This window comes from Capra hircus, chromosome 26, assembly GCF_001704415.2.
Source record: "Capra hircus breed San Clemente chromosome 26, ASM170441v1, whole genome shotgun sequence".
Taxonomy (NCBI): Eukaryota; Metazoa; Chordata; class Mammalia; order Artiodactyla; family Bovidae; genus Capra; species Capra hircus.
This window is the reverse complement of record NC_030833.1, coordinates 1,166,637-1,194,071: the sequence shown is the minus strand read 5'-3', so window position 1 is coordinate 1,194,071 and position 27,435 is coordinate 1,166,637. Positions and strand designations below refer to the sequence as shown.

At 62.7% G+C, this 27,435-nt stretch overlaps 1 protein-coding gene across 6 annotated transcripts in view; it reads left to right on the top strand.

The window, feature by feature from the left end:
* The window catches only part of JAKMIP3 (Janus kinase and microtubule interacting protein 3), a 56,647-nt gene extending 29,473 nt beyond the window's left edge, over positions 1-27,174 (top strand). Inside the window, exons 4-23 of one of the 6 annotated variants that reach the window (XM_018041637.1) lie at positions 2,991-3,206; positions 4,534-4,653; positions 5,184-5,330; positions 5,562-5,693; positions 6,792-6,827; positions 8,451-8,510; positions 9,291-9,419; positions 9,762-9,890; positions 10,906-10,989; positions 11,952-12,014; positions 12,273-12,371; positions 13,049-13,147; positions 13,401-13,460; positions 16,708-16,773; positions 17,701-17,769; positions 17,851-17,928; positions 22,033-22,236; positions 23,579-23,644; positions 25,424-25,465; positions 26,062-27,174. In XM_018041637.1, the coding sequence (XP_017897126.1) occupies positions 2,991-3,206; positions 4,534-4,653; positions 5,184-5,330; positions 5,562-5,693; positions 6,792-6,827; positions 8,451-8,510; positions 9,291-9,419; positions 9,762-9,890; positions 10,906-10,989; positions 11,952-12,014; positions 12,273-12,371; positions 13,049-13,147; positions 13,401-13,460; positions 16,708-16,773; positions 17,701-17,769; positions 17,851-17,928; positions 22,033-22,236; positions 23,579-23,644; positions 25,424-25,465; positions 26,062-26,178 (2,016 nt within the window). In that variant the 3' untranslated portion in view covers positions 26,179-27,174. Of the gene's footprint in view, positions 1-2,990; positions 3,207-4,533; positions 4,654-5,183; positions 5,331-5,561; positions 5,694-6,791; positions 6,828-8,450; positions 8,511-9,290; positions 9,420-9,761; positions 9,891-10,905; positions 10,990-11,951; positions 12,015-12,272; positions 12,372-13,048; positions 13,148-13,400; positions 13,461-16,707; positions 16,774-17,700; positions 17,770-17,850; positions 17,929-22,032; positions 22,237-23,578; positions 24,156-25,392; positions 25,466-26,061 lie in introns of those variants that run through there. The other 5 variants (XM_018041639.1, XM_018041638.1, XM_018041636.1 and 2 more) reach the window with 5 other exon arrangements.

Below are 27,435 nucleotides of genomic sequence, written 5' to 3'. Positions count from 1 at the left end.
AGAAGGGGGTCTGGACCCTCAGGCGGCCCCGGACAGCTGCATGGTGTCTCTGGAGAGCTCGGTCTGGGGTGGGGGGTGGCTCCTATCAAAGTGGAAGCCAAGCAGCCGTCCACTCTGACTTCCTCACTGAGCTCAGGCCTGTGCCCTGCGTCCCGTCCATACCAGGCTGGTGACCTGCCCTGAGGACCAGGCTGCCTGCTGCGGGTGGGGAGGGGCCGGACTCTCAGCCCAGGAGCAGCTCCGGGCACCTTCGAGCCGTGCCATTCTGGAATCAGGAGAGGATGTCTGTCGGGCACTCACTAAAATACCAGCTCAGATGGCTGCTAAAAATCCCAAGAAGGAAGGGCAAGACCAGGCACTGCCTCACACTCCTCTGTTTGTTCACTCTCTGGGGAGCGGTCCTCCCGGGGCAGGTGTGTGCTCACCTGTCTGGAGCTGGGGAGGGAGGGTCCCTGGGGGGGGGGTGCTGCTGTGCTGGGCTTGATGGTGGTCCCTGATGGGTGTTGTGGGGCGTAGGAGCTGGAAGGAGCCTCAGCTCGGGGATGGGGGTGGTTAGACCATGTCAGCATGCCTCACCCGACCTGGTGCTGGTAAGTGTGGGTCCCAGGCTCCCCTGCGGCTCTGCTTCTGTGCACCCGCTCTGAGCCTGCCCTGTGCTGGGGGTGGGGTGATGGTCCAAGAAGGGCGCCCTCTCCCTCCGGCAGGGGCAGTGTTCCTGCCTCAGCGCCTCCTGAGCCCTTCTCTCGGGACCCATTGTCCCAGGGACCCCCAGGTTTTCATACCCATGCAACAGGGAGTGGGGCTGGGAGGGCCAGGCAGCCCCTCTGGAAGCAGGCGGCCTCCAGCAAGGACTCTGAATCTTGCTCTTGGTACCCGGGGACGCATGGAAGTGGTGAGATCTGATTCCCTGGCTGTGTTGTGAGGCCGGGGGTGGGGCATGAGCGGGCCCGGGAGGCCCACTGGAAGCCGCTGCTACAGTCTGGGTGAGGGCAGGTGGCCGGGGCCAACTGACCGGTCCTGATTGACTCCGTGTCAGCTTTGAAAGCCCCCGTCCTGGGCTCCAGGGAGGGAGGGGTCCACTGGGTGTGGACGTGGGTGTGGCTGGCCACACAGGCAGGGATGGGTCGTGACCCCTGCTCTCTGCAGCCGGGCCCTCCAGGACCCCACAGCCCCTACTGGGCGCAGCAGGAAGACCTGCAGGAAGGCGGCCGTGCGTGCAAGGTTGTAGCCCCCAGAGGCGGGGCTGCCCGCTGAGCCTTCCCTGGTCGTCCGGTTACCTGGGTTTGAACTTGCACCCCTAGCTGGAAGCAGCCCCCAGAGTGAGGTGGGGGCCTCACGTGGCAAAGGGCATGCCCCCTCGGCTGGCCGACCCCCACGCACCCACCCACGCTTCCTGCACAGACAGGCCTCTGAGCCCGGACAGCAGGACCGGGAGATGCAGGGACGTGACCCAGGTTGGGACCCTCCGCGTTCAGGCGCCGAGGCGCTGAGCACACGGCCCCTGCGGACACTGACCTCAGAGGCGTTTCCGTCCTCAGAGACCCAGCCCCGCCCTCAGGGGAAGCTGGCGCACATCCCACTGCGGGCCGATCACGGAGCTCCGCGTCTGACTTGAGCATGCTGCGTGGCGCGTGTGATGACTTCTCCTGGAAGTCAGCTTTCTGGTCTAAACCGTCTGCTGAAATCACTGATTTGAGAGGGACTGTGTGTGGAGACCCTTGCTTCCATGCTTCCTGATGAAGGAACAGAGATGTTTCCAAGGTGTCTGTGCAAGGGGCTAAATGTGAGACCAGCCGCGTATTAACGGGCCATGTTTTCACCAGCCTGTTGGTTTCTGCTAACTGAGCGGGCTTCCTCTCTCCACTTTGCCCTGTGCTCCGGGCAATGGGGTTTAGCGGCTGAGGGTTTCTTTTCCTCTGCTCGGCACATCGCTTGCCCTTGAATTCTGTGATCTGGGCTAATTAGATATGGCGACTCTTTGTTCCAAGCTGACTTCAGCAGATGGCTGATTTATTAACTTATAAATCAGCCTGCGCTCCCCTGCTGTGTGGGATGCGTCTTACATCGAGTCCTCTTGTGAATCTGATGCTGCTTGGACATCCCCAGCACCGACCAGGCGGCCTGGGGGCATTCTGCCGGCTCCTCCTCCAGGGTACCAGCCTGCCCTTCGCTCAGGGACACCCCTGTGGCCTCTGGGAGGGGTCTGGAAGGCCAGACGCTGTCAGGAGCTTGAGCATGTTAGGGAGAGTGGACAGGGCTGTGGACCCCCCACCACCACCCCGGTTCCCTGCCAGTCTGGATCCTGCTGGTTCAGGGACCACCCCCCAACCCGAGGCTTAGCTTAGAGGAAGCAGAATTTGAAATGTAGCTCTGCCTGCAGTCAGGCAGAACCCTGCCTTCCGTCCACTCCTCGGAGCCAGGAGAGGCTGGTGCAGGAGGCCGTGTGCATTGGCCCCGTCTATCATCCAGCCTTCCCAGGCCGGGTGTCCGCAGAGCGGAGAGACAGAGGCCACGAGGGCTTTGGGCCCCACAGCTCCTTTTCCTCCACAGCCACAGCTGCCTGTTTTAACACGAGCTTCGCTCGTCCTGTTGATGGGGTATGGGGAACCGGGCGGCTCTGCTCTGCCCAGCGCTCAGCGCAAGGCGGGCAGTAGAGGTGGCCTCTGTGGGCCCCGCTGGCTGAGGAGCCCCTGCAGGCCGTCGGGGAGAGGGGAGGCCTGCCAGGAGCCTGGGAGACCGGGCAGGCTGTGCGGAGTCCGGGAAGGCGGCCTCAGCCGGCCCCGCCTGGTCGGAGCCGCAGAGCCGTGAGCGGCCTGGGCGGGGCATGTGGCCCTCAGCCCAGGCTTTGCTCCGGGCCTCAGAGCCCGAGAGGCTGGCAGGGCTGCTCAGCAGGGGCCCCTCCCGATGCTTGTGCTCGAGTCACTGCCTGTCTCTATAGTAACTGCATCTCACCTGCCTGCGTGTGTGACTGTGTTCTGTTCTCCTTGTAGATGGAGGAGATAAAATTTAAAGACAGAGCAGTCTTCGTGCTGGAGAGAGAGTTAGGGGTTCAAGCCGGGCATGCTCAGAGACTCCAGCTCCAAAAAGAGGCTCTAGACGAGCAGCTGTCCCAGGTCAAAGAGACCGACCGGCACCCGGGCAGCCCCAGGCGGGAGCTTCCTCACGCAAGCGGTGCAGGAGACGCCTCAGACCACTCGGGAAGCCCTGTAAGCACCTCCCACGCTCGCCCGGCCGACCCAGAGCCCAGACTGCCCCGCACGCGGCTCATGGTCCCGTGGGCAGCTCCCTGGGGAGTCCCGAGCCCAAGCCTCGGGGACTCTGCCCATGTCTGCAGCCCACAGGCCAGGGGGACCCTCGGCTTCTCCGGCTTGGCTGAAAGGGCCCAGAGACTTCTCTCTTCCCTCCTTGCTGCCGCAGCGTAGTACTGGCCTTGCCTTCCCCTGTCCCTCCCATGGGCCTTGAGCTTCAGGCTTCCAGTTGTGCCCACCTCCACCGCCAGCCCCAGGTTGCTAAGGGGCCCTCCTTTGCTGCTGGGGGAGGTAGCCCGGCAGCTCCATCACCGTACGCAGGCTCTGCCCTCTGCTGGCCCTGACCCTCCCACCGTGGTTTCTGTACTTGTGACCAGCTGCCCGGCACCCACTTTCCTTGTGACCACGCCACTGTCCGAGCCTCGGGCTGCGTGACCACGCGGGGCTATGACCCCACCCATCTCCTCTCACCGCTCCTCATTCAGAGCCCTCTGTGGGGTCCCAGGAGTCTGGAAAGGGTCCATTCCACAGACCCTCCACACAGTCCTTCCGGGTCGGCCCCCCCGCCTCTCCTGCACCTGCTAAATGAGGAACTGTCACCCGGTCCTTCCCGGACTTGCGTCTGTTTGCTTTGAGGACAGAGCTGCGTTTGAGCCGAGCCAGCCCTAGGGCAGTGATTGTTCAAGAATGGAGCATGACATTTTACAATCTTGTTATATAAATGGCTTAACTGGGTTAAAACCAGCTCTGGCACCCGACAGATCCCATTAACTCCAGAGATTCTGAAACCAGATCAAATGGTTTCATTGATTTTTTTTTAGTAAGTTCCAGTGGCTCTCAAAGTGACCTTTTAGAAACTCAATTTGAGGGACCACTCTTCCTGGGAATCTCACTTTCGAAAGTCTTAAGCTGAACGTCATTTCCTGGGCTCACATTATAATTCGAGGAAAGTGAGGCCCCCGCTACGGTGCAGGGCAGTCCTCCCCCGCCTTGAAAGCTGCAGCCAGCAGCGGCCACGTGAAACATGGTGCTTGCTTCTGGGGTTTTCTCAGCGTCTTGCCCACCTGCGGCATCTGCATCCGCACGCCCTCACCCCCACGTCTGCACTCTGGACAGTTCTGCTCCTGCTCTCTGTCCCCAGCGTGCAGCCCGCAGTTCCCCCAGCCATTAGAATCATGGGTCATTGTGACACAGACGTGCCTTGGTTTCTGTGGTGTGCTGGGACTTGCCATGGTTTTTGTGTCTGTGTCTACGAACAGTTATTTGCAGTTGATTTTTGTTTTAGGAACAGCAGTTGGATGAAAAGGATGCTCGGCGTTTCCAACTTAAGATTGCGGAGCTGAGCGCGATCATCCGGAAACTCGAGGACCGCAATGCCCTGCTGTCGGAGGAGCGGAACGAACTGGTAGGTGGCCTCAGGCCTCTGAATTCTGTGGGCCTATGCCTGCCATGGGGAGGGGGGGGGGAGCTGGGGCATCCACTTCCAAAGATTCCCATGGAAAAGAAGAGTGATGGTGACAAGCCGTTTCCAATAAAACTTTATTAACAACATCAGGTAGGGGACCAGACAGGCTGAGGCGCTGGTTGGCTGATCCCTGCCCTGGGTCACTGGGGCACTTGTCTCTGTTCTGTGTGTCATCTGAGACGTGTGACGACCTCGCCTGCTAGAGGCGCCCTCACCGTCAGTCCTTATGGCCACAGAGGTTCGCCAGTGACCTGGCTGCTGGGACGTGAGCTCTCCCAGGTGGCGGAAGGCTCATGGACTGGGCCGTTTCCCCATAGCTCTTTCAAGCAGAACAGGGTGCTGCCGACCAGACCGCCGACCTCCATGGAACACAAGGCTCGTTCTGCTTGTGTCGACACCTCTGTTTGGAGGCTGCTGGTTCTCTGTGATGCTTTTAAACATCATAATGCATAATTAATCTCGTCTTTCAGTTGAAGCGTGTAAGGGAAGCTGAAAGTCAGTACAAGCCATTGCTGGACAAAAACAAACGCCTCACTCGGAAGAACGAAGATCTGTCCCACAGTTTACGTCGGATGGAAAACAAGTTAAAATTTGTCACCCAGGAGAACATAGAGATGGTAAGGAGGCCATTCTTTTGTAACTAGCCTCTTCTATGCGAGGTCTAATAGCAAGATCAAGGCTTTCGTTTCACGGGCGTCAGTGGGCCTGGGAGCTCGCCGGCAGGGAGGCCCGGGGGTGACCAGTGACAGGGCTTCTGAGGTGCAGGCAGGCGGGGTGAGGAGACCCCAGCTGCCCTTCAGTGGTTGGGCACCTCACTCCACATGTTGTGTGGTCCGTCTGGCTTTCAGAGGCAGAGAGCAGGGATCATACGGAGACCCAGCTCCTTGAACGACCTGGATCAGAGTCAGGACGAGCGGGAGGTGGACTTCCTGAAGTTGCAGATTGTTGAGCAGCAGCACCTCATAGACGAGCTCTCCAAGGTGACCGCTGGGCGCCGCCCACCCGCTGGCCCCGCTCTCAGACCCGCCCCGCTCTGATGCCCACAAGGCGCCCGGGACCCAGGACACGGGCCGAGCCTCTCCCCAGGGGTTGGCTCCTGCCCCTCCAAATCCCTCCCCTTCCTCCCCTTCAGGACTGGGGCTGTCAGAGCAGCAACAACGCCTGTGTCCACCCTGGGCCTCTTACCGTGCTGGAGGCAGGATCCAGAGTCAGGGTGGGGTAGGGCCGGGCTCCCGCCAGGGGTGCTGGGGAGGACAGGAAGGTTTCGATGGCCGCCAACCACGTTCCTTTGATCTCAGCCATCTTCCTAGCCCCCTCCCCTTCTCTGGGCACTGCCCATCCCCACCCAGGATGGTCTCCTCCCAAGATCCATAACCTAGCCACATTGCACAGACCTCATTTCCAAACAAGGCCACAGCCCCAGGTCTGGGGATGGAGTGTGGGCATGCCTCTCTGGGGAGCCAACCTCCATCTACGTCCCCCTCTCCCTGCATCCCCTACTCCCAGCACAAATTTTCCAATAGTCCTTCCTCAGACCCCCGTCCAGTTACCCTCATTAGGGCATCTCCTAGTCCTCTGTAGGACCTAGACTGACTCCAAGGTCAGACCAGTTCAGAACCAGCTGCTTGGGTCCTTCTGTGCCCTTGGTGGTGGCGGGGATGGGGGTGGGGGCTGAAGAGAGGACAGCAGCGGAGCTCTCCATCACTTCCTGCCCAGTGGTCAGGATGGGCTCTGGCCACCCAGCCTTCCGGCGGGGCCTGAGGTCAGTGCTCTGGTCTCTTCAGTGGCCAGTGACCGTCCATCCCCTCAATAATAGGAATACGAGGGGCAGAGGAAAACGAAAGCACCCTGGATACAAATGCACTCCGGCCCCTGCCTCTGAAGGCTCTTCCCCTTGCGGCGTCAGCCTAGGGGGGAAGGACCAAGCCCAGGGAAGGCCTGCCCTCTCAGGGAAGGGTCTGAGGAGAGCCACGGGAATCTGCATAGGGAAGCGGAGAGACTGGGGGCCGGCGGGACCCTGGGGCTTGCTCGGGCAAGGTCTGTGCCCCTAAATCTCCAAGACGCCTCCTCTCTTCCAGACCCTGGAGACCGCTGGCTACGTGAAGAGCGTGTTAGTAAGTGCCCTCAGCATCTCACCTACATCCCTCCCACTGCCCTCCTCACCAGCCGCTCCTATATCCCCTCAACTTCCCTCAGTGTCCCCTCCTACAGCCCCTCCCACGCCTCACTGTCCCCGCCTACAGCCCCTCCCATTCACTCAGCGTCCCGTCCTACAGCCCCCCCACCTCCTCAGCGTCCCCTCCTACAGCCCCTCCCACGCCCTCACTGTCCCCGCCCACAGCCCCTCCCACCCCTCAGCGTCCCCGCCTACAGCCCCTCCCACCCCTCAGCGTCCCCGCCTACAGCCCCTCCCACTCACTGTCTCCGCCTACAGCCCCTCCCACTCCCTCACGGTCCCCTCCTACAGCCCCTCCCATTTCCCCTCAGCGTCCCCTCCTACAGCCCCCCCACCTCCTCAGCATCCCCTCCTACAGCCCCCCCACCTCCTCAGCGTCCCCGCCTACAGCCCCTCCCACTCACTGTCTCCGCCTACAGCCCCTCCCACTCCCTCACGGTCCCCTCCTACAGCCCCTCCCATTTCCCCTCAGCGTCCCCTCCTACAGCCCCCCCACCTCCTCAGCATCCCCTCCTACAGCCCCCCCACCTCCTCAGCGTCCCCGCCTACAGCCCCTCCCACTCACTGTCTCCGCCTACAGCTCCTCCCACTCCCTCACGGTCCCCTCCTACAGCCCCTCCCATTTCCCCTCAGCGTCCCCTCCTACAGCCCCCCCACCTCCTCAGCATCCCCTCCTACAGCCCCCCCACCTCCTCAGCGTCCCCTCCTACAGCCCCTCCCACGCCCTCACTGTCCCCGCCCACAGCCCCTCCCACCCCTCAGCGTCCCCGCCTACAGCCCCTCCCACTCTCTCAGCGTCCCCGCCTACAGCCCCTCCCACTCTCTCAGCGTCCCCGCCCACAGCCCCTCCCACCCCTCAGCGTCCCCGCCTACAGCCCCTCCCACTTCCCGGGGCCCCTACACCTATGGTTCCTCCCGGTGCAGCTAGAAGCAGCCGCACACTCGGGCGGGGGTGGTTCCCTGGTCCCAGTGCTGCCTGCCCAGAAACCTCGCCGTGGTAACCGAGAGAGCCCACCCGTTAGGGTTGCACAGATGCCAGGGAAACGGCCAGTGTCCCAGGTGGTATTTTTGGTTCAGAACTGGGTCCCCCTCCCACCCCAGGGCACTCAGCCCCCACGGCCTGGCTGGCTCCTACATGGTCCCACAAACGCAGCCTAGCGCTCTGGAGAGAGCAGGCCTGTCTCCACCGTGTGGACGTCACCCTGTAGAGGTCCACTCCGGGCGAGTGGAGAGGGCTGGGCCCTCCGTCCTTCTCAAATTTCCATTTCAGTGTGTGCCCGTCAACCCCCTGCCCCGCAGGGTCCCCACCCCAGATGGGGAGGAAGCCCCAGACAGTGAGCTCAGAGACACCCAGGCCTCGGTTCCCGTTCCCGCCCAGGCTGGGAAGATGCACCATCCAAACTCTCAGAGCAAACTGCCCTGAACTGGGCAACACTGCAGACCGCTGGCTGGTCCTGAGACCACCCCATCCGCTCAGATGATGACCTGGAAATACTAACCTGTGCATTTAAACCTGGCAGAGCCCATCAATGACTCAAAAAATCTCAACTGGTTTTTGCAGGAACGTGATAAGCTTTTAAGATATCGGAAACAAAGAAAGAAAATGGCGAAACTCCCCAAGGTAAACGAGTACATGAAATGTGTATTTTTAAAAAGTCGTTTAACAGGAAAGAAACTTTTTCTTCAGAGGTGAAGAGAAAATGGTTTCCTTACTTCTAAAAATTGTTATTACGAAGTAAGCAAAACATGACCCAGAGCGAGTACTCTGTATTTTAAATTAAAAAACCCAACCTGGTTTCCTTTAAATTTCCCAGAGGAGATGTGGGCTCACGACAGTAATAACGAGGAGGAGGAGTAGCCAGGGGCCTGGCCCTCCCGCCGCTGGCGCCCGCATCCAGCCAGGACTGCAGGCAGCCTCCCTGTGTGCTTCCCCGGCAGACCCCTGCAAAAACCACCCCTTGGGGACTTGATAGACCTGGGGTGTTTCTTTGAGGCATAGTCCTTTTTGATAAACCTGTGATTTTTATTAAATGAGATTTGGGAAACATTCCCAGAATATTCCCAAAGGATCTAACTTGCTTTTTACAAAATACGTTTTTTGGTTTGGTTTTGGAACAGCCAACAGTGATCCTCATACAGGCCGGTAGATACTCCTAGGCACAAATACAGGTTTGTCTGGCCCCTAGAAAGGCCGTTAGGAGGGCCTTGTCCCACTCTGCCCTCTACCAGCCCAGGGAAGATAGTGGAGGCCTTGGTCGAGGTTGGCGGCCTGAGCAGCACCGGGGGCAGTCCAGGATAGACACCCGAGTGCGCTGGGCGGCAGAGGAGGCCCCTACAGAGCTGGCAGCTCTGCCGGCCAGTGGTCTGGGTTTGGACTAACACAGTCCCTTTCGGTCAGAAGCCGGTTGTCGTGGAGACCTTCTTTGGCTATGATGAAGAGGCTTCTCTGGAGTCGGACGGTTCTTCCATCTCTCACCAAACGGACAGGACGGACCGGACCCCGTGCAGCCCAGACGACGACCTGGAGGAGGTGACCCCTCACGGGACTGCCGGGCAGGCCTGCCTGGCCGCTCCTGGACCGCCTGCACACACACCCCTGCCTGCTTCACGCCACTGTGCCGGGTCCCCTGCAGAGTGGTCCCGAGCGCTCCCACCCTCTCAAGGGGGGAGCCTGAGCCACCCAGCAGCGGGTGGGCACCAGCACCCGGGGTGCAGGGTCAGGACCATGGCAGGTGGGCCCCAGCTGAGTCCCTGGCCCAGGAGGCTCACCCGAGCAGCCAGCTCGGCCATTCGCCCCAGGGGTCAGGGCCTGTCTCCCGGGGGCTCCCGGGCAAGGGCGTGGCTGACGCAGCGTCTCCGTGCGCCTCTCCAGGGCATGGCCAAGGAGGAGACAGAGCTGCGGTTCCGCCAGCTAACCATGGAGTACCAGGCTCTGCAGCGGGCCTACGCGCTGCTGCAAGAGCAGGTCGGAGGGACGCTGGACGCAGAGCGAGAAGTTAAGGTCTAACTGACTTCCACTCCACGACGTTCCGGCCTCTGCCAGGCTCCCCGCTTGCCCCCCGGCCTCGGCAGGACACGTGCGCCTTCCGGGCCGGGCCCTCCCCTCCTGCGGTCACGGTCAGGCCCCGGGGATGCCGCTCTGGCGGTCACTCGGCAGCGGGTGGGCCCAGGCCAAGGCGGGCTGCCCTGCCCTCCTGAGTGAGGCATCTCACTGCTCTTGTCCATTTGCCCTGAAAGCCATTCCCAGGAGCCAGGGCACCCATCGAGATGAAGTGCCCTGCGCCCGGCCCCTGCGACAGCAGGTGAACTCCAGGGAGGGCGGAGCCCGTGGAAGCCGGGAGGGCTGGGCAGGAGCCGTTCATGCAGCAGGGAGCCCGGGCCTTTAGGAGGACGGGCTCTGGGGGAGAAAGGGAAAGCGAAGTCCGGAAGAGGAGGTGAACCCAGGGCTGCCAGAGGCTCCAGAAGGGAAGGGAGGTGCCTGGGGGCTGTGCCGGGCAGGTCGCTCAGCCACCCAGCTGTATGTGTCCCGGTCTTTGTCGTCCCCAGGACTAAGCCAACCCCCTTAGGCCAGCACCCAGCCGCTCAAGCCTCCTCTTTCATCCTGTAAATGAGGATCTCCCCAGATAATCCCCCAAATGAACCCACAGATCATACCATGTAATCTAAGCGAGGTCGCTAAGCCTCCAAGCTCCCGCTTTATTCGAGAGCACCCCTTGCTGGCAGACAGTATCCTGGAAGTCAGGTCTGGGGGCCGCCTGAGCACCCCTTGCTGGCAGACAGTGTCCTGGAAGTCAGGTCTGAGGGGCCGCCTGAGCACCCCTTGCTGGCAGACAGTGTCCTGGAAGTCAGGTCTGAGGGGCCGCCTGAGCACCCCTTGCTGGCAGACAGTGTCCTGGAAGTCAGGTCTGAGGGGCCGCCTGAGCACTCCTTGCTGGCAGACAGTGTCCTGGAAGTCAGGTCTGGGGGCCGCCTGGCTCTTAGGGAAAGTTTGATGTATGCCTCCTCCCATCCTACAGACCCGTGAGCAGCTGCAGGTGGACGTGCAGCGGGCGCAGGCACGCATCGAGGACCTGCAGAAGGCCCTGGCCGAGCAGGGGCAGGTGAGTGGGCGGGCCTGGGCCCCAGGGCCTCCCTGCCATGCACCTGGGAGGGCGGAGGTCTTCAGGTGTGTGCGTGGGTGAGGACTCTTCATCTGCACACTGAAGACGCTCCCCAGCTCTCTCTGCTGTGTTTACATCACACCTCAGTAAAAGATTTAAAAGCAGAAGCAACGTGTATTTGGAAGAATTCCACAGTAAGCCGGGGACGAGGCGCGAATTCTCCTGACCAAGCCTCTCTGGGCTTGACCGGAGGCCCCATCCGCCTCCTCGCTCAGGGCCGGGAACCCAGGCCCCAGGGCTTTCTACCACTCCCCTTAGTCCCTGGGACGGCCAGCCCCTCTGGGCTCCTCAGATCCCAGGGAAGGGCCCCCATCCGTGTTCTCTGAGAAGCCCCCGACCTGTGGATGGTCCTGACGCAGGACGATGCTGGAAGATGTCTATGGGGGCTGTGAGGGTATGGGTTAGAGATGGCCTGGCTCACAGCCGAGTGCAGTGCAGACCCACAGAGGCCCTGGGGTATCAACTGCCCGGTGCATGGCTGGACGGACAGACAGTGCAAGAACCTGAGTGACTGCCCTGCCTCACTGCCACAGCCTCGCCGGAGTGCCCGAGGCCCCGAATCACCCAGGACCCAGGTCACCCAGGACCGCACCTGTCCTCTCCACGCCAGCTCAACCTCCTGGCTCCCACTGGCTACGTGCCAGGGTCCCCTGGACCTGTGATATCCATGCGGGCTCCTGGCCTTGGCTCACACGAGCCTGGGTGCCATCCACCTCTATCCGAGACCCTCCAAGAAAAGGGGTGAGCCTGGGCTTTCATCAGCCACGGGCCAGGTGCTCCACTCTCGGTCACTTCAGAAGCCGGGTGTTGAGTCCTTTCGTCACGGTCCTGCTGAACCATGATGTAAATCACAGCTGTGCCCTTCAGTGCATTTATTTTTCGGCTTCAATTTACTTTTCAAGGATATGAAGTGGATTGAAGAGAAGCAAGCGCTGTTTCGGAGAAATCAGGAGCTTGTGGAAAAGGTATACCCGCCCCACCTCGTCTGTCTGAGAGGCCCGCTGCTTTCCCGGGAAGACAGGAATCCCCACCTGCCCACCTGCTGCCCACCTGCTAGGGACCCACCCAGTCTCTGCCACAAGGCCCTGTGTGGACTCACCTTGGAGGGAGGGCTCGGATGGGGGCCCTGGGCCAGTCAGCTGTCCCTGCAATGCCAGCAGCTGTCAGGGAAGCCCAGTGGCCTCCAGTGGCCTCCAGGATGCCTCCTGTGTTTTATTTTATAGATTAAACAAATGGAGACAGAAGAAGCTCGGTTAAAACACGACGTCCAGGATGCGAAGGACCAGAATGAGCTGCTGGAATTCCGGATCCTGGAGCTGGAGGTGGGGGGCACTGAGGGGCAGGGGCAGGGGTGGGGGGCAGGAGCAAGGGATGGGGTAGGGGGTTCAGGGGATGGGGTGGGGGGCAGGGGCAGGGGCAGGGGTGGGGGCAGGGGCAGGGGATGGGGTGGGGGCAGGGGCAGGGGGTGCAGGGGATGGGGTAGGGGGTGCAGGGGATGGGGTGGGGGGCAGGGGATGGGGTGGGGGCAGGGGATGCGGTGGGGGCAGGGGATGCGGTGGGGGGCAGGGGCAGGGGTGGGGGCAGGGGTGGCTGTGGCAGGGAGCTGTCCTGAGCCGGTGCCACCCAGGCTGTGAGTCCTGCCGTGTCACTTGGAGGAAAACAAAAAGCAGAGCAGGCGTGCCCACGCACAGCTCCGGGCCCTCCCTTTGCCCCAGTCCCTCGGGGCATCTGACGACGGGGCTCCCCGGGCGGGAGCCAGTCCCCAGGGCCATCTGGGCTCGGAGGTCCCCACTTGCTCCCGCCAGTGTCCACTCAGGCTGTCCCCTGGGCAGGTCCGAAGGGTGTGGCCACGGCTGCGGCAGCCAGGGTCTCATTTTCACAAAGACCACGTTAACTGTTCAGTGGGCTTCGCATTCTCACGGTGTCCCCGGGGGGCCCCCGCATTGCCCTCCCAGGAGGGAGAGGGCCCCCGTGTGCCCAGCCTTCTGCTGTCTCTTAGGAGAGGGAGAGGAAGTCTCCCGCCATCACCTTCCACCACACCCCTTTCGTGGACGGGAAGAGCCCCCTGCAGGCGTACTGCGAGGCGGAAGGCGTGACGGTAACGCCCTGGCCCGGCCGGCCCGGCCCGCCCCGCCCCGCCCCGCCCCGCCCCGCCCCGCCCCGCCCCGCCCGCCCCGCCCCGCCCCGCCCCCGCCCCGCCCCGCCCCCCGCCCCGCCCGCCCCGCCCCGCCCCCCCCGCCCCCCCGCCCCGCCCCCCGCCCCGCCCCCCGCCCCCACCCCGCCCCGCCCCCCGCCCCGCCCCCACCCCGCCCCACGCGCCTGGTCCAGCACGGCTGTGTCTCTGCTTCTAGGACATCCTGGTCTCAGAGCTGATGAAGAAGCTGGACCTGCTGGGGGACAACGCCGTAAGTGTAGGTCGCTCTCCTGACTTGTGCATGCCTCCCCGCGCGCCGCCCTGCACGGCCCAGGGCCCCTGTGAGTCCCACGGTGCCCGGCCCCTGCCCCGGGCACACCCGCCTCCAGAGCTGCTGACCAGCCCTCTGGCGTTTACGAGAAATTCCGTTCTTTCTCACAGTGTACCCGATTCCTCCAGCAGAGATGCTTCTAGCCCCGTGTCCTCAGTTTCTGAATCCCTCTCGGTCTTGAAGTTCTTCCACATCCTTGGTGGGGCTGGGGGCTGGGGGTCCTTAAGGTGCCTTCAGTTCAGTTCAGTGGCTCAGCGCTCAGTCGTGTCCAACTTAGACTGCTCGAACTCAGGGCTTCCCACCTAGTTTTGGCGAAGGGGCAGAGCCTATGAACAATCTCCGAATCTCACTTAGGGCAGAGTCCCAGTCTCTACAGCAAATTCCTCAAAAGAATATGAATTGCTGAATGAGTGACTGCACCCCTCCATCCTCCCTCACCCATCGTCCCTCACCCATCCTCCCTCACCCATCGTCCCTCACCCATCGTCCCTGCATCCATCGTCCCTGCATCCATCCTCCGCCACCCTTCCATCTGTTCTCTGTTCACCCCCACGCCCCCTCCTGTACTTGTTAAGCCCCCGCCTGGGGAGGGTGACCATCTGTGCTGGCAGAGGCCCCAGTGCACACCCCAAAATGTCCCCTCACAAGTACACAGTCTCCTGTGAAGCACCCTGGGCTCCACGTCCTGCTCACTGTGCTCAAGAGAGATCAAAGCTCTAGGATAGGTGCACTTCACGTGAGAGATGGAGGAAAAAATGCGTGCAAGCACGCACACACACACACACACACACACTCACGCATGTACACCAAAACCCAGGCACTCGTGCACACCCTCAGGGCCAGTTCTCCCAGCAGCTCCCGAGTGTTCAGGGCCCTGCGCTGATAGGAATCCCTCCTCCCTGCCCCCCACCCTGCCCTTTAGGTGGGAGGGTAGGGCGGCTTCCACAGGGAGGCCCTCCTGGCCATACCTGCTGTGCCCCTGACCCCGGGTTGGGACTCCCCGCTCCACCTCGGCTGTGGGCAGTGGAGGCAGCAGGCCACAGCAGGATGGCCATCCTCACCATGTGCTCCAGGCTCAGCCTGAGTACCAGCCCCACCAGGGGCTCCAGGGAGCCTTTCAGTTCACAGCTGAAGAGACTGAGGCCCCACAGGGCACCACCCAGGGGCACAGAGCTGCCGTGTTGGCCAGCGAGGACGAGCCCAGGCCTGCCCAGTCCCCAGTCCCGCAGCTGCCCTCCCAGGAGCGCCAGGGTCACGTGCCCTGGAGTCATCGTGTGGCCTCAGAGGCAGGGACAGAGGACGCACTGCCAGTTCCGTGTGCCAGCAACCCCAGCAGCTCCCGAAGGAGCCAGGGATCGCTCAACTCAGCAATCCCAGCAGACTCCTTGCCCCTTGTCTCTGCTCTCCGCCACCCCCCGGCAGCCCCCAGCTGGGCCCAGCAGTGGGGACAGCCCGGCTCACCCCCTCCAGCCCCTGGTGCTCATGCAGATGGGACATCCTCTGAGGAAGCCTGCCGGCCCCAAGGCCGGGGTCACCCTCCCAGAAGGACCACCCGGGTGGGCCCACTGGGATGAGGCATGAATAAAACACGCAGGGAGAAGGCGAAGCAGCAGGGATGTTTGATCTTTGCTTCACATTTGTAAGCGGTGCTTTAATAATTCAGGCCGCACGTGAGGAGAGCTGGCTTTCAGTAAGAATCCGGACAGAGTGCGGAAGCCTGGCTGCTCTTTCCGCCACCCACCATCCCATCCTGCTCCCTGCCCACTTAGGCATGGTCGCCTGCAGTGAGAGGGCCAGAGGAGCAAGCCGGAGGCTCAGTGGGAGTCAGCAAGGCCGAGAGCGAAGGGGGTTAGAGCCTCCCGGAAGGGCCTGTTAGTGACAGTGACCTTTAGCTGTGACCCCATCTTCCCCATGCCCACCGAACACCCATCACCCACCCTCCCAGCGCCCATCACCACCACCCTCCCAGCACCCATCACCACCACCCACCTAGCACCCATCACCACCACCCACCCAGCTCCCATCACCACCACCCACCCAGCACCCATCACCACCACCCACCCAGCACCCATCACCACCACCCTCCCAGCGCCCATCACCACCACCCACCCGCCCTCCCAGCGCCCATCACCACCACCCACCCAGCACCCATCACCACCACCCACCCGCCCTCCAGCGCCCATCACCACCACCCACCCAGCACCCATCACCACCACCCACCCAGCACCCATCACCACCACCCACCGCCCTCCCAGCGCCCATCACGACCACCCACCCAGCGCCCATCACCACCACCCACCCACCCGCCCTCCCAGCGCCCATCACCACCACCCGCCCGCCCGCCCAGCGCCCATCACCACCACCCGCCCGCCCGCCAGCGCCCATCACCACCACCCGCCCGCCCGCCCAGCGCCCATCACCACCACCCGCCCGCCGCCCAGCGCCCATCACCACCACCCACCCGCCCGCCCAGCGCCCATCACCACCACCCACCCGCCCGCCCACCCAGCGCCCATCACCACCACCCACCCACCCGCCCTCCCAGCGCCCATCACCACCACCCACCTGCCCGCCCAGCGCCCATCACCACCACCCACCCGCCCTCCCAGCGCCCATCACCACCACCCACCCGCCCGCCCACCCAGCGCCCATCACCACCACCCACCCGCCCGCCCACCCAGCGCCCATCACCACCACCCACCCGCCCGCCCACCCAGCGCCCATCACCACCACCCACCCGCCCACCCAGCGTTCATCACCCACCCAGCGTTCATCACCCACCCCCGCATCCACCCAGTGCCAGTCACTCACCCCCCCACTGATTGCCCATCACCCACCCCCACCCAGCACCTATCACCCACCACCCACCTGCCCACCCAGCACCGATCACCTGCCACCCACCCACCCACCCAGCATCCATCACCCACCTCCCCACCCACCCAGTGCCAGTCACTCACCCCCCCACTGAGTGCCCATCACCCACCCCCACCCAGCACCCGTCACCCACCCACCCAGCACCTATCACCCACCACCCACCTGCCCACCCAGCGCCCATCACCCATCCCCCCACCCACCCAGTGCCAGTCACTCAACCCCCACTGAGCGCCCATCACCCACCCCACCCAGCCTTGTCACCCACCCCACCCCAGAAGGCACTCCCCTGACCATATGAGAATTCCACTCTTGAATGCAGAATCTGACCAATGAGGAGCAAGTGGTCGTCATCCAAGCCAGGACAGTCCTGACCTTAGCCGAGAAGGTAACAGTGGACGCGCTTGGGGGAGGGCCGGGTCCCTTCTGGCTCAGTTCAGAGGAAATGCTCTTCCTGGGAAAGGGGGGGACCCAAGGGGGTGGGATGGAAGCTGGCAGGGGCCGGGGTCCACTAAGCCTGGCTGCTTGGGAGGCCTGGCACACACATGAGTCAGACAACACCCACCAGGCATGTCTCCTCAAGGCCAGCTCTGCCCCGATTTCCCCAGAGGCTGGAGTCACGGTGGGTCTGTTAGAGAAATTCAGAGAGTGAGCCGGTCACACCAGGTGCAGGCCCTTCCCAGGCAGGCCTGAGTCCACGTGGCCCCTGAGGCACCACGCGGGCCGTGGGACACCTTCCCCGTTTCTGCCCAAACCCACGCGGCTGGGCAGCCACGTGCCATTGCCTGGTCTGCCTCCGTTTGCCCTGCCGCGACCCTCCTCTGGGGGCCGCCCACCTGGGCCCCCCGCCCTCCGCTTCTCTGCTCCCAGGACCACCCACCTGCCGCTAGTTCCCCCCCACCCCCGTCCCACCTGTAGCCAGAACCCGCTGGTAGGCCTGCAGCGAGCGCCCCGTCCCACAGGCCTCCAGCAGGGCGTGGAGGGCTGTGCCCCTAGGTAGGAGTTCAGAGGCCAGCTCCTGGGAGCACAGGCCTCCTGACACCGCTCCTCTCCTGGGGGTGTGTGAGGGCAGGCTCCCTGGACGCCAGGCGGGGCTGAGAGGTGGGGCCCGGGCCTGGCCTGCACGGTGGGCACATGAGCCCATGACGCCCGCCCAGCTCTGACTCCCGCTGGGGCTGAGCCCTCCCTCCCCAAGGAAGAGCAGGAAGGACGGGCCGCGGCCCCAGGCCATCTCCCTGGGGCTGGGGAGGCGGGCTCTGCTGACCGAGGGGTGACGCGGGGCTCACGGCCGCCGGGACCTTCTGTCTGTGCCCAGTGGCTCCAGCAGATCGAGGAGACGGAGTCGGCCCTGCAGCGGAAGATGGTGGACCTAGAGAGCGAGAAGGTGGGTGCACACCCGGCCCCGCAGCCCAGCGCCACCACGTCCCACACGCGAGGCCCAGACGCGGGTCCCCTTGTGTTCCAGGAGCTGTTCAGTAAGCAGAAGGGCTACCTGGACGAGGAGCTCGACTACCGGAAGCAGTGCTTGGACCAGGCTCACAAGGTGAGAGCCGCACGGGGTTTGGGCAGAAAAGGGGACGGTGTCCCACAGCCCGCGTGGTGCCTCAGGGGCCATGTGGACCCAGGCCTGCCTGGGAAGGGCCTGCGCCCCGTGTGACCAGCTCACTCTCTGAATTTCTCCTGCCGGAGACCCCTCGCCCAGCGAGTTCCGAGGACGCCTTACTGCCCCTTTGGCCACCCTTGGCCCCAGGAGTGCAGGCAAATGAGCAGAGGTCAAGTGGGTATTTGAACTGAGCTGAGAAAACAGGATTTATTGAAACGATGCATTTGTGAATGAAAGGAACATGGCCAAGTGTCTGTCCATCATCTCTCCCTGTCCGCCGGCATCACGAGCTGCTCACCTGCCCTTGGCGCACCTGCCTGCTCTGCAGGAGACCTGTCCCCAGACAAACCTGAAGGGAGGCCCCGTGTGGGGTCGACCCCGAGAGCCCACTTGTCTCCGTCGCTGTCAGTGAGTCCTCACTGAAGTGAGCTGGGGGACGGGGAAAGAAGCCTCATTTGCGCCTCAGGCAGCCTCTCTGTTTCAAGGTGGCCCCCGAATCAGTGTCACGCTTAGCCCCTCAAACTGGGCTCCACAGAGGTGCTTCCTGCAGGAGCGGGGCCCACGCTTCCTCTGCAGCAGCGAGCCACACCTGTAGGCCAGTGTCACGGGCAGGGCGGCCCTCGCAGGCAGCGTGGGCCTCTGTCCCCTGCCTGCAGAGTACGCTGTGAGCGGGGTGCTGTCCCGTGGCCCACGAGGTGGCTGGAGGAGCAGACAGCGTCACCCTGGGGCGGTGGGTGGGGGCTCCGGCACACAGCCCCGAGGGGCGCCGTGGGGCTGCAGAGACGCTGGCCCCCTCGTGGGGTGACTGTCGGGCTGCGCCCCAGGTGCCGCTGTCCGGGCCCCCCTCCCCAGTGTTGGCAGGTGGGCTGCACACCGTGCCGCCCCCTGGCTTTCTCTTTCTTTTCTCTTGTGGCCCCACTGGGTCCTCCTACGGCACCCGGGCTCCCTGTGTTGCTGCTGGAAAGCTTCCCTCGTCACCCCACAACATGTGGGATCTTAGTTCCCCGGCCAGGGATCGAACCTGCATCCTCTGAATTGGAAGGCGGATGCTTAACCTCTGGACCACCAGGGAAGTCCCCAACCCTGGTTTCCTTGATGCCAGAGTTAAGCCTGCACTTCCTGCTGGACAATTAGCCATTTTATCTGCCGCTCACGGAACCCCGTGCAGGAGGGGGCACCTACCCACCTTGGGATGCCTTGGCAGGGGGCCCTGCCAGCTTCCACACCCTCCCTGCTCTGAGCACTGGAGCCACACCTGGGATTTCAGGGGGAGGGGCGGTCCTCACCCTGGGGCAGGCCCTGGGCACAGAGCCTGCTTCTGGGCATCTGGGTGGCCATGGCTGAAGCAGCTGCATCACACGAGCAAGGTCAGACCATCTCTGCCCGCAGGCTTGGGGTGAAGTCACTGTGATGTGCGTGCTAAGCCCCACACTCAGCTGCCTTTATTTGCAAGCCGTAGCTTATCTTAAACGCACTAAGCTCTAAGAAGTGGCAGCTGATGTGTGGCGTGAGCTGGCCGTGATAGCTGACTGGGGACAGTTGATTTTGCGCCTGTCAAGAACAATAACATGAACAAAGGCTTCTTTCCCTCCATTTCCTAAAACGTCTACTCAGCCAAAAGCACGCCCAGTAGTCACTTTGCCTGAAGAGGAAACATGCATTTGTGAGGAATGTTGACCTGAAAAATAGTCACAGCCTAGAAGTTAACAGTTACGTTTTATTCAGTGGAAATTTTTAGGACTTAAGCCCAGGAGGCAGCATCTCAAGTGACTCTGAGAGAACAGCTCAGAGGAGGCGAGTGACCGACTCTTTGTGATCACATGGACTATACAGTCCATGGAATTCTCTAGGCCAGAACACTGCAGTGGGTAGCCTCTCCCTTCGCCAGGGGATCTTCCCAACGCGGGGATCAAACCCAGGTCTCCCACATCGCAAGCAGATTCAGTTTTGCAACAAAGAGCAGGTAGTCTGAACATCAGAAGGTTATTGTGCATTAAGAAAACAAGATAATCTAAGTCAAGGAGTGTAGTGCCCTTCTGTGTCTGGGAAGACGCAAGAGTCTGGGCTCACTGCAGCCACTCCTTTCATGAGCACCTCAGCTGTCCCGGGCCGCTGTCCTGTGCTTTTCACTTCCTGAGCTTCCTTCGGGTTCACCGTGGGGAGCGGCTGCAGGCTGACGGCTGCTGGATGGCAGGCGTTCTTTCCTCCCCGAGTTCCCTCAGGGCTCACTGGCTCACACTGGAGGACTGCAGTCACTGCTGACTATGACATCCTTATTTACTGATAGGACAGGAAATATTCTGTTTCTCAGGAGGGTACATTTTTGATGGGAAGAATTTGGCTGTTTCAAGATTGTATCTATGAGATTTCCTGAGGAACAAGCTTTGAAAGTGCTCCAGATCGAACTGCCGAGTCCTCGGTCATTTATAACGAGGTCTGTGTTTTGGCTTCTGGGGACAGCTCAGGGGTGGTACTACAGGAGTTTGAGCAAGCAAGCTCTGGGAGATGGTGAAGGAAGGGAAGCCTGGTGTGCTGCAGGCCGTGGAGTCGCAAAGAGGCGGACATGACCGAGTGACTGAACCGGGGACGGGCAGCATTTCAGGTTCTCTGTGATGGAGCCCCTGGGGGTGCGAGGGCTGGGGCTGGAACCCCCAGTGTCTCTCCCTCAGCAGGCCCTGTGCAGGTGGTCCACCCAGGGGTCTCTGCGGCCCGCCTCAGCATCCTCACCATGAGCCAGGGCTGACGAACGTGCCTGCTGCCTGGAAGTGGGGGCTGGAGGGCTTCGTGCAATGAAGCCTAGGCCAGCGTGGCCCACCCAGGCACTGTGGGCGGGGCGTCAGTAGGTGCACCATGGACAGAGGAGAGGAAGCTGTGAGATGGGCAGAGGCTGGGCACCTGGGGGCTTGAAGTGAAGGTGAGGCCATGTGTGCAAGCAGCAGGGAGGGAGACAGACAGAAGAGAAGGGAGGAGACGGGGGGCAGGTGTGTGCACCATAGTCTGAAGGCCTGAAGCCTGACCCCAAGGTGCTGGCCGGGCCACGCTCCGTCAGAGGACTCGGGAGGCCCGCCTGCCCACTCCAGCTCCCGGGGCCTCGGGTGCCCGCTCCAGCTCCCGGGGCCTCGGGTGCCCGCTCCAGCTCCCGGGGCCTCAGGTGCTCCGGGCCTGTGCCCGCTCCAGCTCCCGGGGCCTCGGGTGCTCCGGGCCTGTGCCCGCTCCAGCTCCCGGGGCCTCGGGTGCTCCAGGCCTGTGCCCGCTCCAGCTCCCGGGGCCTCGGGTGCTCCGGGCCTGTGCCCGCTCCAGCTCCCGGGGCCTCGGGTGCTCCGGGCCTGTGCCCGCTCCAGCTCCCGGGGCCTCGGGTGCTCTGGGCCTGTGCCCGCGCCGCCCCAGCCTCTGCCTGTGCTGTCACTTGGCTCCCCTCACCTGCCATGACTGTCACCAGTCCCCTCTTCTTCTAAGGTCGTGAGTCAGTGGATGGAGGCCCCTAACCCAGTCTGGCCTCAGGTGCACTGGCTGACATCTGCTGAGACCCTGTTTCCAAATGACCCATGTCCACAGATTCCAGGGCTTAGGACTTGACGCCGCTTTGGGGGCACGAGTCACCCGCACAGGCGGCAGTGGGGCCACAGGTCCGGCAGCCTGGCCCCTCTGTGTTACTGCAGACAAACCCTTCCTCCTTTTTAGCGACTCAGAAGCCCAGGGTTTGGCGAAGTTGTGAGCAAAGGAAGAAGCCTTTGTTGTCTTTCCTCAAGGGACGCCTGCCCAGACCACCGCCCGTTTGGCCGACCTCCTACTCCACCTTTGAATTCTGCTGATCCCAACATCCCTAATGTTTCATTGCGCCTTAAACATCGCATGAAGGGATGCTCTTGACATAAGTCCTCCTGGACTGGCTCCACCCTCCAGAACATCATTTAACTGGGCCAGGAGGCAGCAGTCCCCTCTTTGGGCTGGTCCGGAGGTGCCCTGGCTCCCAGGCGGGGTGCCTCGGCCCCAGGCAGCCCCCGGGAAGAAGGCGAGGCCTGACATGTCCCCTCCCGCCCCCAGCGCATCCTGGAGCTGGAAGCCATGCTGTACGATGCCCTGCAGCAGGAGGCCGGGGCCAAAGTGGCTGAGCTGCTATCCGAGGAGGAGCGCGAGAAGCTCGGGGTGGCGGTGGAGCAGTGGAAGCGCCAGGTCATGAGCGAGCTCCGGGAGCGGGACGCCCAGATCCTGCGGGAGCGCATGGAGCTTTTGCAACTGGCGCAGCAGGTGCGGGAGAGGCGTGGTGCCGCGGGGGTGGGGCCTACGAGAGGGGCGTGGTGCCGCGGGGCGGGGCCTACGTGAGGGGCGGGGCACCGCGGGGTGGGGCCTACGGGAGGGGCGGGGCATCGCAGGGCCAGGGGTGACCGGCTGGGGCAGTCCTTCTTGCGGCCTCGCCTCCTGATGGCCAGGCCTCCAAGGACCATATCTGCCTGGCCAGGGCCTTCCACTGGCTGGGCCCTCCCAGGTGCCCTTGTAATGACCGCACGCACAGTGGCCATCCTCTTCACTAGCCTTGGCCACGGGGGGCCCTCCCAGACTGCCTGTTCCAGACGAGCCTGTTGGGCCGTCCTGCCCAGGCCTCTGGGTGGTACATCCCCCTTCTGGGGCCCCTGATACCAGTCTCTTCCCTGACTCCTCCCTCAGTGGTAAGATCTGAAGAAGGTGTTGTCTGGGGGACAGCGAGCAGTTCCTGGGCCTGGGACTTGGGGACGTTCTCCTGACCTTCAGGCACGTGGCCTTGGGCCAGTCTGGCCAGTCCATTTCTAAGGTGGGATGAGGGACACACCAGACCAGCAGCCTTGGTGTGTGAGACTTGCCTCCAGTCCCCCGAGCGGGCAGTGTGGCCTGGAAGGAGCCGCGTGGCTGTGTTCCGTGTTCAGATAACCTAGTGAACCCAGGTGTCCCGTGAGTGTCAGGGATGACGTCTCACCAGAGGACTGTTGGCTACCAGCACCCTTGCTGTCACATCTGAGGTGGTCAGTGTGAGGACCCCTCACTCCCTTCAGACGGGCAGTGTCAGAGCCCAGGTTCATCCAGGGTCCGGGCCAGGCATCCAGGTCGGGCGTGGACACACGCGTCCATCTGACCGACTCTGTGCACCACAATGAAGACTAGGCTTTCCAGCTGTGCGGTCAGCCCTGCCAGCAAAGTCCTCCCCCGACTGGCTCCACGACCCTTCAGGCCGATCCTTGTGCTGCTGCGGCGACGTCTGGGAAGGACCATGAACCAGGCCCTTACCGTTTGCTTGGGCTCTAGCACAGTGACTTGTGATCTGAAGCTGCCGGAGGTGGGAGTATGGCCGAGGCTGGGGAGGGGGGGTGCCCGCTCTTTTGTTGGAGCAAAGAGCAGACTCGGAGAAGCTGTGTCAGAGAAACTGAGGCAGGCATGTTTCAGCCAAGGCCCCAGAAGTTGGTGGGGAAGGCAGCCCAAGGCCCCACCCAGACGCTGTGACAGCTGCTCTGTGGGATTTGCCCACCAAGTGCATCGGTGAAAATCCTGAAAGATCTTTTCCCACTTGGTTTCCCAAATATTCTGATTCTTAAGGATTTTCCTCCTTTGAACATTGCAGAGAATTAAAGAATTAGAAGAAAGAATAGAAGCCCAGAAGAGGCAAATAAAGGAACTGGAGGAAAAGGTAAGTAAAGTCAGCGTGAACTTCGGGGCCGACTCACAGAGGAGGGCGGTAACTCCTGGTGCCCCGCAGCACTGGTCTGAGGCTGGGGTGTTGCTGGGCAGAAAGAGGCTCCGAACCAGGGGCTGGAGTGCGGGGTCTGGGAACACCCTGGCCTCAATGACCCAGCCATGCCACTTCCAGGACCATGCCTCTCACGGCCTCAGTGTCCCAGCCTCGGGGGTACCTGTGGACCAGTGACTGGGGCCCTTTCGTGACAGCCCTTTACTGTGGTTCCTGAGCTGGGAAGCTCTGGGTGCTGGGGTACAGCTGGTTTGGGGCCATGTAACTCGAGGTCAGGGAGAACCGTCCAGCTCTTCCCCCAACCCCTGGCTGTGTGAGTCCCAACAAGGTGGATGGAGCGCCCGTGGGGACAATCCTGGCTCTTCCTGTGGGGTTCCCTGAGCTCTCGGACAGTTAGATGTTTTATTTTATTTTTAATTTAAATTTTGTTTTCTGTGATTTAGGATGTTTCAGTGGCTTCTGGTGGGCTTTCCTGGTGGCTCAGCAATAGAGAACCTGCCTGCAATGCAGGAGAAGTGGGTTCAATCCCTGGGTTGGGGAGATCCCCTGGAGAAGGAAATGGCAACCCACTCCATATTCTGGCCTGGGAAACCCCGTGCCGAGGAGCCTGGCGGGCTACATTCCAGGGGGTCGCAGAGAGTCGGACGCGACTGAGCGACTAGCGCAAGGACCGAGGGCCCCTCCGCCCGGCAGCCCCTGGAGCTGGTCCCTGTCTGCCCTGCCCACCCTCCTGAGGACAAAAAACGGCCCCTTCCATGGGCACTCTACCGCCATCTGCCGAACAGTCTTGGTGGTAACTTGCAAATCCGGAGCCCGCGACAGGCCGCTGGAGCCCTAGGGGCGGGGCACGACTTGCCAGGCTGAGAGGAGCCTGGGAGCAAAGCCACGCCTGCCCCCTGGGTGGGGGCAGACAGACACCAGGCTCGAGGCGCTGGGGGGGGGGGGGGCGCTGGCGGGGAGGGCACAGCCTCAGGGTGGTGCTGTCTCTGCCTCCTTTTCCATCTTAAAGTGAGAGCATTTGTTTGCATTAAATGCTCGAATTTTTTAAATTGAGTGTTTACTCATAATCTAGCTGAAGGGGCTCCGCTTTTCCAAGCAGCTGTACTGCGGCCAGATTTTCTCTTGCGTCTAAAGTAGCCAGGCCCCTCCCCCAACCCAAAAGGAGGGTTTCTGAGTGTGAAATCTATTCAGAATGTTGGCTGTGGTTTATCACTGATAATGGGACTGAGACCAAAATATTGGCCCGGAGTGCTGGTGTTTGCCTGGCACTTGGCCCATCTTTCCACCCGTAAGACTCCCATCATCGCTATAGCCGGTTAGCATCCTCAGCATCAGCCCGGCGACAGGGCCAGACGGGCCGGTCCCCATCCCCCAACCCAGAGGCAAGGTGACCAGCAGAGGCTCCCTCCTGACTGTCGCCTCCAGCCCGCCCTCTGGACGGCGTGGGGCCCCACAGCACGGTCCCCGGGGACAGACAGCATGGTCACTTCCGACCCAGGTGTCCTCACAGCCCCTCGCAGCTCAGCCCTTGACCCGCTGGACACAGTGCGCCAGGACCCGCTCCCGAGCCCCGGCCGGCTGTGCCGCGTCGCCTTGTCTGCGGTCACGCGCTCGCTCTTGCCAGAAACTCTACAAACTCTCTTTTCTTTCTTTCCTTCCGTGTCTCCGCCCTCCCCTTTGCTTTTCAGTTCCTATTTTTGTTCTTATTTTTCTCCTTAGCTTTCATTCTGTGGTCATAGCTCGCCTGGGCACTCTGGCGTGGTGAGTATCTCTTGTCCACGTCCCGGGGACCAGCAGAGCCCCCACTTTCTGTAAGCAGGGGGGCTCCCTGGAGGCGACACCCCGGGCTCACATGGGTCCTAGAGGGGAGGGTCTGCCGTCATCAGAGGGGAAGGGGTGCTTGCCTTCCTGGAGAGGATCCCCTGGGGACCTCCTGGGGGAGAGATGTGTGCACACGCTCCCTGTTCTCTGCTCCGGGCAGCTCGGCAGGAGGCAGCACTGGGGGGTTGGTGACTTTTGTCCTTTGTGTATCGAGTTCGATCTGGGGTGACACTAGAGATTCGGCCAGGACCCCCACCTTCCCAACAAGCTGGGCTCACTCAGGAAGTCGCAGTCATCCTAGGCTGTGACATCGTCCCTGCAACTTTCAGCCCAAGGTGCATGTGAAAGCTTGACCACTGTCTCCTTCCCAAACAAGACCTCGTCATCCCGTCTCTGTCTGTGGGCACCGCCCCCACTCCTGCCAGAGGGCCTTTCCTCTGGAGCAGAGCCACCCTTCCCGTACCCTTGTCCCTCCAGCCCCTTCCCTCTCACCCTGCCACCTCCCTGATCTGTGTCCCGCGTCTCTTTCCCTCCAGCCCCCCTTTCCTCCAGCTTTACCGGAGAGCGGTGGGCGCCCGTCCCTGAAGACTCGGGGGGAGCCGGCCTCTGCAGACGCCCTGCCGTCGAGGAGGAGGGAGAGAGGGGGTCTCTGAGCACCTCCGAGGGGACTGTTCACTTTGATGAGCCGGAATTAGAACTCGATCTCCGACCGGGCTTCTCTGAAGGGGCCTGGTCTTGGCTGCGGACCCCAGGTCCTCGCTTGGGACACAGCCCCTGGCCCCAGTTATGGGGACACGCGGGGCCCCTGCTGGCGGGTGCACAGGCCGCTTCCGTGCAGGAGCCCCGGCCCCCGCCTCCCCTGGTTCCCTCAGTGACCGCAACAGGAGTTGGAGGAGAGGGCGGACTCCCAGAAACAACGCAGGCGGCCCGCAGCACGCCGCGGCGGGGCTGCTGCCATGACGGGGACCTTTGTTCAGGGCACCCGGGCGGCTCATGGAGCATCTCCAGCGTGGTTCCCCGGGTCACCTGGGCCAGCTGCGAAGGCACTGCAACCCGCTTGCTGGGGTCCTGGGCGCTTGCCGACCGACGCGTGTGGCCACCCTGCCGTGTTAGACGCTGTCGCCAGTGGGAATGGAGCTGTGGATGCCATGGTGCCACCAGCCCCCCACCCTGAGCCGCGCCGAAGGACTGGCCAGAGCGAGGACCGAGGAGCCGGTGGAGGGAGCTGGGACAAGAAGGGCGGGGTGGCTGGACAGAGCCCGGCCTCACTGGAGACGCAGGGGCCAGAGGCTGTCTCGGGCGGTGCAGACCCGGACGCCACAGAGGCAGGCCTAGTGCGGCCGAAGCCACCCGGTCCAGAGCTGCAGCCTTCCTGCTCCAAGGGCAGTGCCCGGCGAGGACCACAGAGCCTGTAGGTCTGTGGTTGAGAAGGGGGCCCGACGCCCAGCTGGCAGCAGGTGAGACTCAGCCACCATCCCTGGAGGGACACCTTCCCTCCCACCCTGTGGGGCACCCACTCACCTTCGGGTCTGCGGTATCCTGCCTCCTGGGGTGGGGGGAGGTCAGCCCCCTCTGAAGGTTCAGTTTGCTGGGACGCTGGCCCTGCAGCGGGAGCCCTGGTGTCTGTGCAGGCGGGTGAGGGCACGGTGGGCACGGGGTGGTCCCAGAGGTGCTGCCTGTATTGTGGGTATCCTCTACCCTGATCCAGGACACCCTCCAACAAGGCCAGCCAAGGGGCCCGTGCGTAGTCACAGGGCAAGTCCCTGAGCCACAGCGGCAGCCTCAGCTCAGCTCCCAGCAGAAGAGGGCCCCCAGCCCCTCCTGCCCTCTCAGCCCCACCCTGTACCCCAGGCCCTTCGACCTCCCGGCCCACCCCGTCTGGCTGGGCCCAGAAAGTCCGAAACCTTTCC